Source organism: Pygocentrus nattereri, chromosome 7 (assembly GCF_015220715.1).
Source record: "Pygocentrus nattereri isolate fPygNat1 chromosome 7, fPygNat1.pri, whole genome shotgun sequence".
NCBI lineage: Eukaryota > Metazoa > Chordata > Actinopteri > Characiformes > Serrasalmidae > Pygocentrus > Pygocentrus nattereri.
In genome coordinates, this window is record NC_051217.1 from 15,215,819 (window position 1) to 15,236,858 (window position 21,040).

At 37.4% G+C, this 21,040-nt stretch overlaps 1 protein-coding gene across 5 annotated transcripts in view; it reads left to right on the plus strand.

The window, feature by feature from the left end:
* The window catches only part of LOC108432714 (ryanodine receptor 1-like), a 115,523-nt gene that overhangs the window by 85,715 nt on the left and 8,768 nt on the right, over positions 1-21,040 (plus strand). For 3 of the 5 annotated variants that reach the window (XM_017706800.2, XM_037540171.1, XM_037540172.1), the window contains 15 exons: positions 982-1,081; positions 2,534-2,613; positions 2,784-2,860; positions 3,826-3,899; positions 4,230-4,247; positions 8,728-8,808; positions 9,643-9,731; positions 9,827-9,955; positions 10,067-10,171; positions 14,022-14,051; positions 16,546-16,575; positions 17,330-17,411; positions 17,549-18,861; positions 20,256-20,338; positions 20,496-20,664. In XM_017706800.2, coding sequence (XP_017562289.1) covers positions 982-1,081; positions 2,534-2,613; positions 2,784-2,860; positions 3,826-3,899; positions 4,230-4,247; positions 8,728-8,808; positions 9,643-9,731; positions 9,827-9,955; positions 10,067-10,171; positions 14,022-14,051; positions 16,546-16,575; positions 17,330-17,411; positions 17,549-18,861; positions 20,256-20,338; positions 20,496-20,664 — 2,460 coding nt within the window. The remainder of the gene's footprint in view (positions 1-981; positions 1,082-2,533; positions 2,614-2,783; positions 2,861-3,825; positions 3,900-4,229; positions 4,248-8,727; positions 8,809-9,642; positions 9,732-9,826; positions 9,956-10,066; positions 10,172-14,021; positions 14,052-16,545; positions 16,576-17,329; positions 17,412-17,548; positions 18,862-20,255; positions 20,339-20,495; positions 20,665-21,040) is intronic. The other 2 variants (XM_037540173.1, XM_017706885.2) reach the window with 1 other exon arrangement.

A 21,040-nucleotide genomic window follows, 5' to 3' on the forward strand; every position in this document is an offset into this window, starting at 1 on the left:
CACTCTGTTTTTACATGGTCGACCACTTCATGGCTGAGTTGCTGTCATTCCCAATCAATTCCATTTTGTTATAATTCCACTGACAATTGACTGTGGAATATTTAGTAGCGTGGAAATTTTACAACTGGACTTGCACAGGTGGCATCCTATCATGGTACCACACTGGAATTCACTGAGCTCCTGAGAGCGACCCATTCTTTCACTAATGTTTGTAGAAGCAGTCTGCAGGCCTGGGTGCCTGGTTTTATATACCTGTGGCCATGGAAGTGACTGGAACACCTAAATTCAATGATCTGGATGTGTGAGTAAATACTTTTGGAAATATAGTGTATATTCGTCATTACTTTTTAACTTTACTGCAGTTTCACATTTGAACTGTAAGACTAACAGTGTAAACCTCTTGAACTGTATCTCCAAAAGAGCTTAAGAAAACAAAATATAATTGTTAAAATCAACCAAAGAGGATTTTTCTATTGGCTATTTCCTCACCAAGTTTATTTCTAATGTTTGGTCAAATTTTGTTTTACCTTCATTTGCTGTCCTCAGGCGCTGATGTGTAGTAGACCATATCACAAGTAACTTATATGGTTTTTCAGATGTTTCCATGCTGTTTTGAAATCATTACACCCTTACTAGAAACCAAACCACAGATGTGACTATGCCTAAATGAAACTAATTGTGGTATAGATATATAGGTAGATATGCAAATTTATTATCTCTTATGTATTTGTTAAGCTGAAAGGACCAAGATAAGGAATAGTTATACAAGATAAAGATGCGTACTGTACCTTTCAGACCTTATAAAAGACAACTCAAAGTACTTTGTGTGACGCAAACGTAAGAAGACATGGAGGGTGATTGTTATTAAGTGCAGTATAAGATAGGGAGCACTATAAGATAGTGTGTGAGTGTGCGCGTGTGTGTGGGGATTGGGGAAGTTGCCTGAGGCGACTGGCTCACTGTGCTGTCTCTGGGGAACAGGAGAAGGAGATGGAGAAACAGAGGCTCCTGTATCAGCAGTCCCGTCTGCATGACCGTGGGGCAGCAGAGATGGTGCTACAGATGATCAGTGCCTGCAAAGGTACTCAGTGCACACAAACAAGTAAAACCAATTATACCCTTAGCATGTGAGGCTACACTTAATGTTGTCAGACAACAGTATCTCTGGACCTTCACTCCGGCAGCTCACAGACTGATGAAAATGTAGTTTACTTGCAGAAATAAATGGCCAGAATGCATTTCAGGCTTGCATTCTAAGTGCTGTACTCTGCTTGACTGAAAGCTTACATGGGATTTTAGAACAATTTGAACAAAGACACTAGGGTTAGTTGTGAAGTCAGGCTCCAGATGGTCTAGGTCAAAAGTCTTGAATCCAGTTTCTCATCCTGGATTTAGTAATCACTGGTAGTTAATTGAACTGTTGATTGTTTACTGATTGGCCACACAATTTACAGTGCAAAAGTCTCCTTTTCATTTATTTAATTTCCAATCAAACAGCCATTAAGTACAAGTTATTTATTTTTCAGTGTCAGGAATAAAGCAGAAAACAGATATTGAACAGAAAACTACGCAGAGGCCTCAAAAACATAATATAACATACAATATTTCAGTATTCAGTGAGTCTGTTAAATAAAGGCTTATTACAGCGTTTATTCTTTTCAGAAGACCTGCTTTCAAATTTTCACTTTGGGAAATCTGCAGGGATATTTTTCCACACTTTAAAAGTTCAGTACTAGAAATTGGTTGCATTTTCTGTTTTCCTCTATCCACTGTCTCAATGACAAATTTAGACTCATCAGTGCATAAAATATTGCTCCACAATATCAGATATTCCTGTTTCCATTTTTCAGTAACAGCTTCTTGGTTGCTATACATCCTTTCATACTGCTTGTGTGAATGTTAGTGTCTTTTTGAAGGGATACATGATGTCAGTGACTGCTTTGGGAACAGATTTTGTTGAGAGACACAGCTGTAACTTCGTTTTAAGATTGGAAGGTTGGAAGAGTAAATGTGGCAGCAGGGCACACAAAAGTAAAGAGTGGACAAATTAAATGCCGATGAGAGATTATATGCTGATTTGAGATTATATTTAGTGTTGGAGGGTTTTTTTAATTTAAATATACTTTCCCTGCTTTTTTCTGATACTGAAAAATGTACTTAATGGCCTTGAATAGAAATGAAATAAATAAAAAGGTGGTCTTTAACCTTTGCACTGTATGAAAATATTGCATCATATCCACCAGTGATTACAAAATTCAGGACCGGAAACCAGATTCAAGATGTGGAGTTAAAGACGTCTGGTCCAGATTTAGCTGTGAGGTGTTACTTTCCCTAAATGGTGCATGAGGCTGTCAGAATTATAATGTCTGCCTGCCTCCATCCTGACTGTACTTAGCTTAAGAATCACAAAATTCTGAATCTAATATAAATCCCAAAATAAGGAATCTAACAACCGGTGCATTTAGCTCATTAAAATAAATAAATAAATAAGCTCAGTCAAAGCTCAAACATCCTTCCTCATATCGTCTGTCAGGTGAGCCTGGAGCCATGGTCTCTTCCACTCTCAAACTGGGCATTTCCATCCTCAACGGAGGCAACTGTGACGTCCAGCAGGTTAGCTATGTGCCCAAAAAGTATATCAGTGCCTTCAATGTCTGATGTCATGCACATTTTTTACATTGAAATCGCAAAGATTATAATCTATGACAGTTCATTAATAATCTATACTGATCAAATAGTGTACACTGTGTGTTGATTACACTCCTGTTCTCTGCTCGTTACAGAGAATGCTGGATTATCTGAAGGATAAAAAGGACGTGGGCTTCTTCTTGAGCCTGCAGGCTCTAATGCAGACCTGCAGGTGAGTAACGTCTCTCTCTCTCTCTCTCTCTCTCTCTCTCTCTTGCTCTCTCTCTCTCGCTCTCTCGCTCTCTCTCTAAGGAGAATATAGTGTAGGGCAACCAAAATGACAATTATATTTCATTTGTTTAACCCAAAATATTGTTGTTATGTGTTCAATATTTTAAATGCAATGTTTCACGTAAAGCAATACAGCTTTAGAATTTGATAAATGAGTTAAATTTGATAAATGAAGTGATGGCATTATTCTGAAAATATCTGAAATTATATTATATATATATATATATATATATATATATATAATATAATATAATATAATATATATATTATATCTGAATTACTGTAATTCTGTGGCACCATCATTACAAACGTCAGTCTTTATTTATTTGGTACATTGAGTGGGAACAGGTCAGTTTGGGTCGGTATTAGACAGAATGTCCTTGAGCTTGGATCAGTTTCGGAGGGTTTATGTCATTGTCAGGTCTGGCTTATGCTTAGACAGAGAGTTATCAGCCTGTATTTAGGTTTGGACCCAAATTTCAGCCCAATTAAAAGTCTAATTCTTTAGCTCTAAAATAAGATGCACTCAAAAAACAGGACAAGTGTTGTCACCCATGTACCATTGCAAAAACAAATAATAATAATAATAATAATAATAATAATGTTTATAGCAAAAGTGTGAGTAAAAAGTAGATTCCAAAGTACTCTGGAAAGTACAAATACATCAAAATATTATTTGAGTACATGTAACTGAGTAAATATAAGTAGTTACTGTCCATCTAGCAATGATCTTTCTTTAACCAAGTCTCTAGTAACTCAAAGCATCAGTTGGCTAATATTAACTGATAATTATTAATTATTTTTTGGCTTAACTTATGTTAGAGTAATATCCATAGCGTTTTACAGTCAGGTAAATTGTGACATTGTTGTATCTGCCATCAATAAATGTTTTTGTGTGTGTTGCAGTGTTTTGGATCTGAATGCATTTGAGAGACAAAACAAGGCAGAAGGGCTTGGAATGGTTTCAGAGGAGGGCACAAGTAAGTCAACACCCTGCACTAGCATAGCTGCTCTAAATCTCTAAGCTAGCTTGTTTTTAAAATACAACATAGAAATACTGTTGTGGACACAACAGATCAACAAGTGCACAATAGTTGGTGTTCATTTTGGCTATATTGTTCTAATACCATGACCTACCGCGTTCTCTTTATGCTGCACCATGTGTCACATGTTTTTGACCTTCAGGAAACAGTACCTCTGTATCATGTGTGCCTGTTATAGTCTGCTACAGAACCAGTGGAGTATCTGTTCATGCTAGAAGCTGTTATTTATATCTCTCCTCTCTTGTTTGCTCCTTTCTCGGTTCTCAGATATCAAGCTAGAACGGGGTAAATAATTCCTGTCATTATCTTCCCCTTCTTTCTCCCTTTCTGTCCAATCTCTTTCTGTCTTCTTCCTGTTTTCCCCAACTCTTACACTTTTCTCCTATGGTGTGTAGTCTACCTGCATTTCATTTCGCGTTCAAGGGAAAGTAAAAGACAACTCTTCAGTCATTGCCACAGTGCTTTGTGTTCTCACTGGTTCTCTGTAAAAGCGTAATGTTTTAATGGATAACTGATGTCCGAAACTCATTTAAAGGTATACAGTCAGTTCTGTTTTTACTGCATCCATTAAAACAAAAAAAACATTCAATTCAATTCAATTCAAGTTTATTTATATAGCGCTTTTTACAACAAGGTTGTCACAAAGCAGCTTTACAGAAAAACAGGTCCACGCCTCTTATGAGCATCACCACAGTGATCACCACACGCCTTCCATGAAATCTTCCTCTAGCCATGAGGGCGATGACTGAAAAGTTTCTTTGTTCCTTGAGTGCTGTGTCACAGATCTACTGTACCTCCAACCCTCTCTGACTGATGACTGATTGTGAGGAAAGAAAGACCCTTATCTTCTCTTTTCCAATCAGTTTTCTCTGAGCAGATACAGAGAACTGTGGTGAAGGGTCACCCAAACCATGAAATGAATTGCAGTTACAGGAGATTAACTCCCTTTACCATACAAATGAGCCGTGATCCATTAGAAGATTATACTCACAGTAATGAGGTGCATTTCAAATAATGAAATGTCATGGGAGCTCCTGTTTTGAAAAGGGGCGAAAACTAACAGTCCTGCCCTACATTTTTGTGTTGATGTATTTTTCATGTTCTCATTAATAAATTGATAGTAACCTGGAGCTTTCTTATTGTAACCTCACCCAAAACTGTTCTCCAGAAACTTTGACTTTTAGAATTTTTTCCACTTTCATACAGACATTCTGTTACAAACATGCAAAAGTTTGGGTACCTGCCCTCAAATTATGTCTTTTCTAAGTGAAAGTAAGTTTATTCGTCCTCTACAAGGCACAAACTTTAGAGAACACACTTTGGCATATTCTAGTGCACAATTGCAGTTTATTTGAGTTTCACATATTGGAAAAAAATCAAATATAAAGTGTGCCATAACTTTTGCACAGGACACTTTTTATGTTATTTTTACATGTGAAATTCAGCAAATAAGCAGTAAATGTGTACTAAACTGTGCAGAAGTGTGTTCTCTGTAGAGAATGTGTTACTTCCACTTAGAACATCAACCAAACGTACATTGATGAGTAGGCCAAACATTTGCGTACGACCAAACCATTTTTTGAACTGCGCCATGCTTTTCAAAATGAATGCTAAATCATTTTCAGACTCTCCAGATGATACACTATGACAAGCATTATGAAACAGTTTGTGGCAGTTCAAGAAAAATCTGTTTACATGTGGAGGTGGGATTTCCATTGATGGTACCTACATAAAGATTCTAATTTATTCATGTTGAATGTGTTTTCTGTTTAATATACTTACTTTTATATGTTATTTTCTAATGCGTCTCAGTGTGTTTCCTTTTACATGTAAAAGATGATCAGGAATTATCATTAAAGCTAACAAAATCTAGTCTTCATGTAAAGCTAATATAGCTTCTCAAAACTCAAACACTGATGGCTAGTATTATATTTCTGTTAACTTTCTTTTTTGTCCATTTTGTTTATATCTGTTGCATAATCACAATTTCACATTGTTTTGAGTGTTTGTGTAATGTGTTCAATTAAGTCTTAATCATATATCCTACAGATTGCAACATGATTTTATACAGTTTTAGTTGGAGTGCACAATGATATTGGAATCATAACGGCATTAGCAGATATTTGTTTGAAAATGTCTGCATTTTATTCGTTCTTCTGCATTGGAAGCCCAATATAATTAAATGTACTGGATTTCTCTCTAATGCTAATCCATGTTAATCTAATTCCAATTTCTGTGTTTTATAAATGTTTATGTATCTGCATTGGCATTTGCAGATATACTAATGAAAAACATTGAATACTGGTTTCGATCCATAATGCCCACATTAGTGCTTCCCTTAATTTTAAATACAGTCTAATGCTACAGTTTGAACACCTCCAGTCAAGTGGCATGTTTTGCTGATTTTCTAAGTGAAAAGAAGTTCACACAAACTTTACAGAGAAAAACATTAAACATGGCAATTTTCTGCTAATGCTAATTTTCATGCTAAATTCTGCTCATTTTTGGGTGCAATTTCTGTTTTTATTTACTGTTTATCACATTGGGGGAAAAAAAACAAAAAAACCCATAAGTATATATTTTTTTCCAATTTATTAAATTCAACAATAAAATGTGCAGAAGTGTGTAGAGGATGCGTTAAATCCAGTTTGAAAATCAACAAAACACATTTGTGCAGGGATGTTTAAACGTGTGTGTTTGGTTTCAAATTTGTCTCCTGTACTCATTCAAACTACTAACAACTTTCTTACTTATCTGTTACTTTTCATCTCACCATTTTGATCCTTTACATCATACAGCATTCCCGTATAAATTTCTCCCTTATTTATCCCTCCTTTCCCACATTGTGAAATATTTGCGTGGATATCATTCCAATTTTCCAGCTGTATCTGTAAAAAGATTTTTTGTGTACACTGGATTCTCATCTGCTGAATCCAGTCTCTCCTCCCTGCCCTTCCCCTCTCCTCTAAACCTCCTGTACCAGAGTTTGTGGAGTGCAGTAGATCTGTCTTGCATGTGTCACTGTTCGTATCTCCATTTGTATGTTTGTTGTTTGTAAAAGAGCACTGCTCTCTTTTATCTGTGACCATGTTTTTCACAGTGTTCCAACTTTCATGTGTATGTTCCATACTGTTCATATTTTGTCCATATGTTTCTGAAATATGAATGTTTTTCATCCCGTACATTGTGATAATCAGTCTGTTAGTGTTCCATTGCTCCAGAGTATGTGTGTTTTCCATGTGTTGTATGCTCTGTGTATGTCAAAAGTGTATCAGTGTTTGTGTGTGGAAGAGGGGAGGAGGATAAACCGCTGGAACGGTGCGGATGTAAGGTGTTTGCCTCCTCCTCCTGCGGTTTGCTGCTTTGCTCCGCCTCGGTGGACAGACAAACGGACGTGTCCTAGAGAGGTCTTTGTGGTTGTACTAACATGCTAATATGGAAATCAAGTGTGCCATGATGTGATCATAATTAGTACTCCACTCATGTCTTCATATGCCTGTAGAGACACACAGGTTTGGCTATTAATTTTTACATTCACAAGAAAAACATAAAGCGCTGTGCAAAAGCCAGAGACCATCTTTTATTCATTTAATTTCAAATCAATGAGTCAAAACAGCCACTGGGTAAGTTTTTTCATTTTTCAGGATAAGAAAGTAGAAAATATATACTACAGAAAATAACAAAGAAGCCTGAACTACTACATATCATTTTTTCTGTGTTTAGTGTGTCCATCCTTTGCCTTTATTACAGGTTACATTCTTTCAGGGGACTTTCAATGTTCTATCTTAAAGTCACCTGAAAATCTGCCAGGATATTTTTCCACACCTCCAAAGTTCAATCTTGGAAGTTTGCATTTGTGCTTCTAGTGATCCAAGTTTTAATGTACATTTAATGATGCTGAGGTCTGGACTTCGTGTGGTCAGTCCATTGTTCTGAGAACACCAGCAGCTTCTTTTTTATTTGCAAATCTCAAAAGTCTTCTTGACAGCTGCACATCCTTTCCGACTCATAGTGCTGAGCTGTTTTCTCACATTTTTTTTTTTCAGATCTGAAGCAAAAGTTACACTTCATTTTCTCTTTACTCGCAAAGATTAAATCTTTAACTACTGAGTCCCATTTTCTCTGTATCTTTTAAAATCTTTGTCAACTCATTTTGGAAACTCGTGTTTTTTTTCTTTTCCTTTGGCTTTCCCCTTCCTTATGCTTGCCTTATATCTAGTATGCTCATAAATATCTACTTTAGCCATTTGAAATGCTCATTACAAAGAAACCTAAAGGCAGCTACGCTCTAGTTGTTTGTCTGGATATTTGTCTCTTTGAACTGGAACATAATGTTGGTAGCAGCTTTTGTTTGGAGGACACAGCTGTAACTGCCTGGTTATAAGATTGGAAGTAGATGTACAAAGGTAAAGAATGGACATACTCATTATAGATGGATTTCATATTAAAAAGCTTTGTTGATTTTCTGTTAAATATTTCCTGACACTTGTCATTAATGGCCGTTTTAACTGAAAATTAAATAAACAAAAAGGGCTCTATGACTTCTGCACAGTAATATATTTTCCTTTTTCTATTAAATTAATGTTTAGAGTGCATAACTGCACAGAATAGCTTGGTTTTGCTCTCACAACATTTTTTATAATACCATACAAATTATAATAAAAATAATCGTATTTTAACATCTTTATTCCACACAAACACTGGCTAAGCATTATTTTCTTATAATTATGATTTTTGTGTGTTTGTATTGTGTGCCCCTATGCAGATGAGAAAGTCATGGCAGATGATGAGTTCACATGTGACCTCTTCCGCTTCCTGCAGCTGCTTTGCGAGGGCCACAATAACGGCAAGTTAACAAGTCACAGATGCTTTCATGTAGAGTTTAATGGCTATTAGTTCCAAAAGTTTGCAGACACATTCTGATGTAATGTATCTTCAGAAATCTAGACTATTGTCGTAGGCTATCCATTCTGAGAATCTGCTGGCAGAGGAGTTACAGTGCATGCATGTTCATGTTGGCCACAGTGAAATATAGGAGTGTGTAGAACTTCAGATTTCTGTGCATTACTCTTGTCCATTACTGTATAAGAGATGCACAAAGCTTCCTTTATTGTTTCTTTTTTCCAAGCAAACTCTTTCAGAGTGCAGTTCAGATCAGTAAGTGCTTATTATCAACTGGGATTATCAAAGTGATTTATATTCCTCAGTAATTTGTGAAAGAAACATTTTCAACTTTGTTAGATTTTTACAAATCAAATGAACAACAGCTTTAAGAAATCGCATTGCTCAAGGAGAAGAAGCAGATATTTTTATGTCAGCCTTAATAAGGAGGTACTGATGTTGGATAATTAGTTCTTAAACAAATTGCTCTCCAACTCATCCCAAAGGTACTGGATGAAGCTCCATCACTCCAGAGAACGCAGTTCCTCTGTTCACAGCCCAGAGCTGTGGACTTTATACTCTCTAGCCAACGTTTGACACAGGCATGGTGGCTTTAGGATTATGTGTGGCTGGTGAACAGCATCCCATCCTATTGGCAATGCTTTTCAATCTAGAATATACACCCTAGTGATTGCCTTTGTCAGCAGGGACTGCACCTTAAAGTAGCTAAATTCACTAATTAGGCTATTTGGACACTTTTATACATGCAGTATTACATGTACAGCTTTTCTCTTTACAGATTTCCAGAATTATCTGCGCACGCAAACTGGCAGCACTACAACCATCAACGTTATCATCTGTACTGTGGACTACCTGCTGAGACTTCAGGTACAGCAGTCTGTTACCAACCTAGCTTGATGGTGGTGTTTGTATCTGGATCTCACCCACTTTACCTCTCAATCTGCCTCCTCTGTCTATCAAAGGAATCCATCAGTGACTTCTACTGGTATTACTCTGGGAAAGACATCATTGATGAACCAGGCAAGAGGAACTTCTCCAAAGCTATGACAGTCGCAAAGCAGGTCTTTAACAGCCTGACAGAATACATACAGGTAGGACTTTCATTCTGTCTTCTTGGTCATCTGAAGTTCAGTACTGTTCTACCAGCTGCATCCTTTTCTTTCTGTCTCTGTGGCCTTGTCCTTTGTGTGTTCGTTTCTCAGGGCCCATGCACAGGAAACCAGCAGTCACTGGCTCACAGCAGACTCTGGGATGCTGTGGTGGGATTCCTCCACGTGTTTGCTCATATGATGATGAAGCTGGCACAGGTGCGAGAGCAGACTGACACAAAACCACACACAAAATTACACAGTGACAGTTTACCTTATCACACTCATGATGTCTTGACTGTAGTTTATATGCTCACAGATCTTGATCAAGTAATTTATTAATTATTAACATTTTAGCATTAACAAATGGTCATTCATTTGCTGGCAGAAAAAATACAATCAAGTGTTTATCTCCAAAATCCTGGAAAGGTCAGCTTGCAACTTATCTTCTATTTAGTCTGTGAGCAAAACATAAGCACTGTTACAGTTACTCTGTTCGAAATTTTATTTAATCTGTTAGGGCTCTGTTTTCTTTCTGTACTAATTGTTGTACTATGACTGATGTAGGTTTTGAGTAGGTGGAAACTACATGCATTGTCTGTTTTGGCAGTCACTATTATGCATGTCACTTGGCGTGTTTTTGATAGACTAATGTTTTGAGCAAGGAATTTAATGCATGTAGATATGTGACACATACACAGGTATGACCACTAAGAGGAGGATGGATGTATAAGTGCATGCATGATGCAAAATATGTCTTAATACAACTACAATATGCACCCACAATTAACCTTTGATTTACTAAGGCGGCAGCTAACCAAGAAAACTGCCCACAGAAATGCCTGATAACTGCACACGCTCGTGAGGTGCAGGGTTTAAAATAGAATAATAGCTGTTGCCAAGCTTGAGACAAAGAGAAGCTGCAAGTTGAGTGATGGCACTTCTCACTTCTAACTTGCTTCTAACCAAAACATTCTACGTGTGTGCAATTCTGCTTTAGAAAGAATTAGGGAAAAAATAAGTCTGTAAATGCATACTGTAGTCACATGGATGCACACTTTGTGCTTCATTTTCTTGCACATATACATAGTGTTATTCTGCTGATATACATTTTTCAGCCTGCGGTCAAGGCCTGTCTCTCTGTTTAGCCACTGTGCTCAGCTACCAGATTTTAAGTGTCCCAGCCACTTATTAGTCACTTATTTATGCCTAGTTTTAAAATGAAAGCTAAACAAAAACTAGCCACTACTAGCTTTTCAAACTTTGGTATCCAATATATCCAATCCTCCTGCATGTGCACGAGGGAGAGAAGCTAATTTAATGCTTTTCTTTGTATAGAACCCATAAACTGTATGTTTTGGCATGTGCCCCAATTTTGGACATGACACACATGTTCAATTTGCACCTAAAACTGGCACAAAGGCTCAGTACATTGATCCCTGTGTGATTGATTTTATATAATACCAACAATGTATTTATTTTTTTCCTTTGCAGTTTCGACACTGCTAAAAATGTTGGTTGATTTATTACTACACATTTGCCTTTTCCTAATTCATACCTTTATTAAGTCATAGATTGTATTAAAGATAACTAATAGATTAATTAGAAACAGGACTGACAGGTATTGGAAACAATATCAGACCCATGGAGACTCAATTTTAATTTTTCCTAATAACAGTCAGCACTGTAATAATTAGCCCAATAAAGTCTTTATAGACTATTACAACCTGCCCTTCCTTTAACTCAGTAACACAACTTTTAATGGCTTGAAATGTAAACTAGATTGGAAACTAACTGAATACTGATACAGTTAACCCATGTGTTATGTCTAATTAACTCTTGATTTTTTGTAGACATCTCTACTGTGTTGTTGTCTGTTTTTGCTATTGTGTATGTGAATGTCTGGTACACATTCACTTGATCCAATGCATTTTTGTATTTCTCTTCTAGAGAGAGTCTCTCCCATTTTAAACTAGTGTAGATGTTTTTGTTTATAGACTGAAGTAGAAATATAAAAATTCTTCTATCATGTTCTAGATTGTCTTGGGCAATACACATAAAATCTACAAACCAGTGCCCCAGACAAAGGCCTGTAATATTGTGGATTCTTTTAAACAGCATAACATCAGAGTATTAGCTCAATGTATTGGCTATTACTCTTTATGATACAAGCTCAGAAAACCTCCATTATGTTTTAATCCAGGCTGCTTTGCATTAGCCTACTACTACTAGCAGCTAGCAGTAGCCTACTGTTCACTTATAACATCTACATACTTTTTTGTCCTAGAAACAGTGGTGATTAATCTTAATTTCTAACCTTTCCTTATTCTTTACAATGACCCAGGCTGTTTTTGGTATGATGCCTTTAAGACTAATATACACTTAGCCAAAAGATTATGACCACTCATGAAGGTCTGGGAAATATTAGACATTAAGCAAACAGTCGTCTCTTGTCACCGATTTGCTGGATGTGGGATAAATGGGCAGGCAAACAGCCAAAATATCATGGCAAAAGGACTGGGGCAGAACATCTCCAAAATTTGGCTTGTGGCGTGCTCACAGTCAACAGCAGTAAGCATCCAAAGCTCATCAACGGATAAGGGCAATAAAGGCAATGCCCTTAAGTCTGAACTGAAAGAAAGGACTACTAGAGCACAATTCTTTTAAATTATGTGGAGGGCCAAGTACATGTGTGCCTTTAACTTAGGGAAGTGATGGTGGCAGGATGCGCTGGTTCTGCTTGGAAACCCTGTGTCTGGGCATTAGTTTGACATGTGCCATCAACCCCAACATCATCGTACATCATTTACACCCCTTAATGACAGTAGCATTCCACAGATCTTGGTGGCTCCACCTTGCAAGTTAAAGGATCTGTTGCTAACATCTTGGTGCCAGATACCACAAGGCATCCTTCAGAGTCTGTCCCATAGTGGATCAGAGGACCAAAATATAAGGCCATATAAGGTCATAATGTTTTGGCTCATAAGTGTATGTAAATGACCTCTGTTCTGATTGGCTGCCCTGAATTCTCTATCTCTCATTCAAAAAGCAGCTCTGGCTTAAGCACTCCTTGAACATCTCTGCAGTTGTGCATTATTTTGTAGCTGGCCTCATGCCCATTTTAGGAACTCCTGGTCTAAGCTGATTTGAAAAAACGAATGGTTTTTTCGAAAAATGTTATAAGCCTAATATATTTTGTCCTGTGTACATTTTCCCCCTGAAGGTGACTAGATCTTCAAAATTATGAGGTTGTTTAGCAATTGAAACACAAATAATGCTACATACATGCTACAAGTAAGCTAACACTCCTGCACCATGCAATGACACTGCATGAAAGAAATTCTACTATTCAATTGTACACTATTATATACCAACACCAGCTACTCAAACCTGAGCCTCTGAACTACCGCAGAGCTTACTGATTGTGGAATATTTTGGTGAGGTTGCCAATTTTATGACAGTTTAGTGAGCCGCAATGTTACCTTGCATGTAGCAAGAGTTGATTTTTACTTTTTAATGATCTCATAAATTCAGATGATCCAAAAACATTTTACTGTACAGTACTAGCGATTTTCAAATATGCCACTCATTTTTCCTAGAAAACCAATTTAGCCCTGGAGTTGCTCATATTGTCAAGACAGCAACTACAGAATGATGACTTCAAAAGTCTATAACTTTGGCGTGAATGGGCGGAGCTAAAACAGCAAAACCAAAATTCTGTTTTGTAGATTTGTTTCCATATATGGACTATATGGACTGGGGAGCGACCGGAAAGTTTTGAAGCAGTGTTTACTTACTGCATCAAAAAAGTGAGGAAAATGTAGTTTTCCATAATATGAGCCCTTTACAAAACTGGAGGGTGAGCAGTAGGTGATTGGTCTCAGTATCTTCTTTATGGCAATGCACAAGCAGCATCAGTGATGGGTGGAAAGAGTATTTAAAATACAAATATGAACAAATAAATAGTAGAATGGATCACTGTATCCAAAACGGAGAGATGACATGAATACAAAAATGAATTAAAAATGTTGATGGATAACATTTTTATTTTGATGTGTAACCCTGCCAGACGCACCCTGACCCAGGACTCCGGAATGGCGTAAGAATTTGTGTTTCACTTTTGCTCTTAACTGTAAACTTACCTGCAATTCACTGCTCACCATACCGTACCTCACTTACTGCAGACACTTCTCCTTGTGCAGGAAGTTCTGGTTGCACATTTTCTGGAGTGCACTGTCGTAGTTTATTTTTCACTTTCTTCCTACAGAAGGATAAACATCAGTTAGTTTTATCTAACTTGACTGAAACGTGAAACCAAGCAGGAGAGTTTTGGGTTTTTTTGTCTTAAACTTTTTAGCAGCAAAGAGAAATCACCTGACAGTGCTATCCAGCTTCTGTGCTTAACACTTTTAGGCAGGAAAATGTCAACATTTGTGTTCCTTTACTGATTCCCCCTCACAGCCTACAAGTCCCACTCCCAGTTTTACAAATTTCCCTATTAGTTGGGTTGGTGCTGCTCTTGTTTTCATCATGGGGGCTGAGGGAGATCCTTGATACTTATCTATCTGTGGTCCTGTAAATCTGCTCCATATGCTCCACATGATAAAGACAAACATACATTTCTGATTTATCAGACTCATCATTAACAAGGGCTCTGCTATATTGACCAGTGTGTATACCACCATGTGTGTGCCTTGTTCTTGTTGTAGTCCACAAAATATTCTGTGGATTTACTATACAGTACTGGACACCATCAAGGTTGGGATACAGTCACACCTATTTAAGGATCAATGACATTTTAAGACACATGATCAGCTGCCAGATTTTGATAACATGCCATTAATGTTATATTGTGACCTTCTTAACCCTTAGAAGTCTAGAGTAATTATTGTCATTATTGTATATTGTCAATGTACATTCAGTTCACATTACTTTTTTTTTTCTTTAAATGTATATTGCTGCTGTCAGAAGTAAACCTTGTATCTCCATTTTTGTCGTTTTTCAGTTTTTGACATAATTTAAAAATATCCATTGTATTGTAGATCATGTTTAAATTTAATGAATAATGGACCAAAAGAAGTGGTCCAAAATTACTTGGAAAAAAGTTTAGTTCCATTAATTTACATTAAAAACATTTTTATTTTTCCTTTTTCTGTAAAGTTACCATTTTGGAGATATAAGGTTTTCTTCCAACAACAGCGAAATACAGAATGTAATGTATATAATTTTATAATCACTTGCCATATTAATTTTTTTTTTCATACAATAATAACTCATGCAGTTTTGATTTAAATATTATTAAGTATTCACTCAAAGGCATTTTTAAATATTTCAAGAATTATGTGAACAAGAAGTGACTATATTCATAAATAATATACTGTATTTGTCTATTTACATTAACCTCTACCTCTCATTTCAGTCAGTATACACTCTGTAGCTAAAGGTTTTTGGACACTCTTCTTATGTCACCATCACACATGCTATGCTAGCATGTATAGTATGCCAGCAACACCTTAGCAACCACCCAAGATACCGTAGCAGTGGCCTAGCAACACCTTAGCAAGCACCTGGGATACCCTTATTAAAGCTTAGAAGCATTTTAGCAACCACCTGGGATACTATAGGAATGACCTAATAATACCTTAACAATCACTAGGGTTACCATAGCAATCTCATTCCAATTCCAATCCTTGGAATTCCTATTTAAACCCAATTAAGTTATTAAAAACAGACAACAGTGTTCAGCAATTGCATTAGAAGTGTTACTTGTTGGTTTTGTCAAGTCAACTTAAAGTTTGTTCTAGTTTTTATTTACAGGCTTCTAGTTTTCTACTAGTTATCTGAAACCTGATAATTTGGACTAACATAGAATCATTTTATGCATTTATCTGAAACCAAATTATTTTATATTGTTGGAAACACTGATTCCAGTCTACTGAGCAGTCATTTAAAACTTATGAACAGTAAATGAAAACTTGTATTAAAATGTAATTGTTATTATTTAAATATTTATATCATTCAGTTCATTACATTACACAATTAATTACATTAACATCCTGTATTGACAGGTTTAATCTGCACTTCAAACACAGTTTTCCGTGTTGATGTCAAAAAAAACAAGCATGGTTTTCCTTTAGTAAAACAAGAGTGTATACACAGCAATGACTGTTAATCAAATTCAAGTATTAAAAAAATACTCTACTACTTTTACCAACACAAATGTAGTATGGGTTGAAAGTTTAGAATCTCCACTCATTTTAATTAACTCTGTGAGAAATGCTTAATATTGTATTGCAGCATGCTTTTGTTTTCTCTGGCAATAACTGTGCCTTCTAAGGGTTAAGTCATGTTATTGGTCAACATAAGATGCCATTAATCCTTAATGATACTCATAGTTATGACATATATGGTAAAAACGTCTCATGCTTGATTTCACAGTGATGTAAGGTAGCTTTTTTCCTAGCTGCCTGTTCCGTTCTGCCTATGTGTCCTTTCCTCCATCCCCATCCATCTGACCTGTCTTAGCTTATAATGTAGATGTTCACAGTGAGTGACGCTCTAATTGTATCTGTTGTTGATAAATGCATACCAAGGATCATTTCTGGAGTAGAACCCACTCTGAGGTAAGGAGATAGTAGGATGACTTTTGCTGACCTCAGTATTCGCCAAAACAAGTTAATGAATAACTGACTTTTTTTTTTTTTTTTTTTTGTGTGTGTTTTGTAATCTCAAGCTAATTTAGATCTGGAGGAAGGGACATATGCAGTACTGTACAAAAGTCAGACAACACCCTACATGTATTTTATTTCTGGTCAAAACAACTATTAGGTACAAGTTGTGAATTTATCTGGAGATATTACCCAGACGATCAGGTGTAAGATAGTCCACTTGTATAAGAACTAAATGAAAGAGTCAAATGAAAGTAAAAAAAAACAAAAAAAAAAACAAGAGTTTAAAAAAACAGTAAAATATTTAGAGAAAATGTGATTTCAGAATAAAATCTGAAATAAAACTTGCATTGACAAAAAAGATAAGGTTGGTTCATTCATCATAAAATTGTGAAAGAAACTAAAGGGCAGCTGGCAATTTTAAATTACATTTTGGCCTGACAGTGACTATGTATTTTTTGTTTACTAATTCTGATGCTACAAAATGAATACATTTTTGACTGGAAATTAAATAAATGAAGGGTGGTCTCTGACTTTTGCACACAATGATGTAAAACTCCTGTGTGCAAAGTCTAATAAAAAATAATGAATGTGTCTTTAACCAGACTCAGTACTCAGAACATGAGTAGAGTTGGCAAATTTGCTGACAAACAGTGTCTGTAACATTTTGCTGTTCCTGCTTTGCGTGCTTGTATTTCTACAAAATCAGGACTCCAGTCAGATTGGTCTGCTGAAGGAACTTCTGGACCTGCAGAAAGATATGGTCGTAATGCTGCTCTCCCTGCTGGAGGGTATGAGACATATGATGATATGAGACACTTCTCTAAAAGAATTATCTTCAAATGGAATGAGTTAGCTTTTTATGAAGATGCACAACTAAAGCTGTATTGCTTCCCCTTTTATGTTTGAATGTGTCTCTTATTTTCAGGTAACGTGGTGAATGGCACTATTGCGCGCCAGATGGTGGACATGTTGGTGGAATCATCCAGCAATGTGGAGATGATCCTGAAGTTCTTTGACATGTTCCTTAAGCTAAAAGACATCGTGGCATCAGATGCCTTCCTTGATTATGTGACAGACCCGCGTGGCCTTATCTCTAAAAAGGACTTCTCCAAGGCCATGGACAGCCAAAAGCAATACTCTCCCTCCGAGATCCAGTTTCTGCTCTCCTGTTCCGAGGCTGATGAGAATGAGATGATAAACTTTGAGGAGTTTGCCAACCGCTTCCAGGAGCCAGCCAAAGACATTGGCTTTAACATCGCCGTACTGCTCACTAACCTTTCTGAACATGTGCCTCATGACACACGCTTACAGAACTTCCTGGAGCAGGCCGAAAGCGTGCTGAACTACTTCCGCCCCTTCCTAGGCCGCATCGAGATAATGGGTGCCAGTAAAAGGATAGAGCGCATCTACTTCGAGATCAGTGAGGCTAACCGTAACCAGTGGGAGATGCCACAAGTCAGAGAGTCTAAGAGGCAGTTCATATTTGATGTGGTCAATGAGGGCGCTGAGTCTGAAAAGATGGAACTTTTCGTCAACTTTTGCGAGGACACCATCTTTGAGATGAACATTGCGTCACAGATCTCTGAGCAGGAGGAAGAAGGAAATGGAGATGAAGATGAGGAAGAAGAAGAGGACAGTGGTAGAGGAGGAGAAGGAGATGGGGGGGAAGGAGAGGAAGGGAATGGAGAAGAGGCTCCAGCTGAGTCCAGCTCAGCGTTTGCCGACTTCATCAAGAGTGTGGTGAACTTCCTCAACCTGTTCACCTTCCGCAATCTGAGACGGCGCTATCGCAAACTTAGGAAAATGACCATAAAGGAAATGATTATTGGCCTGGCCACCTTCTTTTTCACCATCCTCATGGGCATCCTGCATTTCATCTACAGTGTATGCAAAGGCCTCTTTATGCTCATCTGGAACACGCTGTTTGGAGGCGGCCTGGTGGAGGGGGCTAAGAAGATGACGTTAACTGAAATCCTAACCAACATGCCCGACCCGACTCAGGATGAGGTACATGGTGACCTCCCACCTGAACCAGGAGCCAGGAAGGTCCAGGAAGCAGGTGGATCAGGTGAAGGAGAGGAAGCTGGTGGAGGAGAGGAAGAAGATGAAGATGGGCAGGAGGCAGAAGGAGGAGGCAGGCCAGGATTCGATACCCCTGGAGGTCTTGGAGATATGGGAGAGACAGAGCCAGAGGAGCCCCCAACACCAGAGGGCACACCACTGCTGAAGAGAAAACTGGTGGGCCACAATTTAAAAAACTTTATTTGTAACATCAAAATATAGTACCATTGTGCATCTAAAATGATTTGCTTGGAAGTAAAATAGATTCGACCATGGTTAATGGAGAATTCCACTGATTTATCAAAAATTCTGTCTAATTTAAAGGTTGAGATGTAATCGTGACTTGATGTAAAATGCTGCATTACAGAGGAACATACTGACTTACCAGATTTCTTTACAGATGAGTTCTTATTTGTAATATTGATAACAATGATTAATTATTGATAATAATGAGTGGTAATTCTGAAAATAATAAGTAGTTTTGGCCTTAGAATAAGTTGTTTTGTATTCATGTCTTTTATTGGGCCATTGGGTATAAAAAGAGCATCAATGAAAGATCTTGTCCTTTATGAGCATGAGTCACCCATTATGTATTAAAAATCCATCAGCAAGAAATGCATCAGTTTAAAAATAACTTTACTCAGCTAGGGGTTGCAATGATTTTAGGTGCTTCACCCTCTAGAGTGCATAAAAACATCAAAAGCTGAAATGGACTGATGCACAGTGGAAACGCGTATTGTGGTCTGACACGTCCACCTTTAATGGATGTCATGTTCTCTGGGCCAGAGAAGAAAAGAACCATCCAGATTGTTACCAGTGTACAGTTCAAAAGCTAGCACCTGTCATGATGGGGGGGGGGGGTTGGTTTGGTATTAGTGAGTGACCTGCGGATCTGTGAAAGCACCACTGAAACTGAACTAATTATGGAGCAACTTATGCTGCCTTTGAGACACCGTCTTTTTCAAGGATGTCTATGCTTACTTCAACATGACAACACTAACCCCCATTCTGCACGTGTTACAACAGTCTGGCTTTATAACCAGAGAGTTTGGGTGCTAAATTAGTCTTCCTGTAGTCCAGAACTGGCCCCCAATGAAATAATAATTGAAATGTAATACAGAGGTAAACATGCTCCTGTCCCAACATTTTTGGAACATGTTGCTGGCATCAGATTTGGAATGAGTGTATATTTACAACAAAACAATGAAACTCATAAGGTAAAACAAAATATTATGTTTTGTTACTGTTTTCAGTTTAATGAACGTTAAACAGAACTAATTTCTGTTTTAATGGGCATCTCTTATACTATCCCAACTTTTCTGGAACTGGTTTTGTATATTTGAATTACATTAAACAACTGCATAAATGTAATTATAAAAAGTTAGAGAATCTTCACTTTCAACAGAATCTCTCAACTTGCTCCAATGATGATTGAAAAATACATTATACAAAATAATACTATGCTTTTTTTCCTCTAAGAGTTATTGTGACATAAAAGAAAAAAAAAGACTTTTTTTGCACATTAAATGTTTTTTTTTCTTTTCTTTTATCTTCTTGTCATATGTTTTCAGCTGGAGGAAGGAGCAGAGGGAGAGGAAGAAGGAGAACCAGAGGTGATAGAGGAAGAGCCAGCCCCAGAGCCAGAGAAGGCAGAGTAAGTACAGGATTCAAAATGACTGACCCTGTTGGAACAAGCGTTCAGCTTTAAGTAAAACATGTTTAAAGATATGTCCAGTGAGAGCACATCACATTCATTTCATTGTGCCACAGACCAATTAAAGTCTCTGAAACTATCTATGTGTCATTTGAAGCGCTGAAAACGGAGAAAAGGCTGAGAAGGAAGCTGAGGCCAAGCCAGAGGAGGAGAAGGTGGAAGAAGAGGAGAAAAAAGTGAAGGTCAAAGCTAAAAAAGGGAAAGAAGCTGCTGAAGAGGGCTTTGAGTTATGGAATGAGCTGGAGGTTCAGAGGATCAAGTTCATGGTAAGAGTGTTTTTAAGGTTGACTAACCATATTCAGATAGGATTAAAAGTACATGGGGTCTTGGGGTTTCTTTTTTACAAGCACCCCTTGGTAATTTTATTACCATCGGGAACAGACAGGTCAGTGTTTTTCTCCCTCCTAATTACAGGCCTAATTACCTACTGTTTTTCACCAAACTCTGGCCTGGATTCAAACCTCTGTGATTTTGGTGGATTTTCTAGGCAGACGTTGCATTGTGTGTGTGTGTGTGTGCTATTTGCTGAATTTAGTCCTCTAGCGCACGCATCTATATGAAACATTTCCTAAATCTCAAAAACAGTGGATTGTTTGGAAGTCTTTCAACCATTTACTTGATCTGGGTGGTAGAATTTTGTCT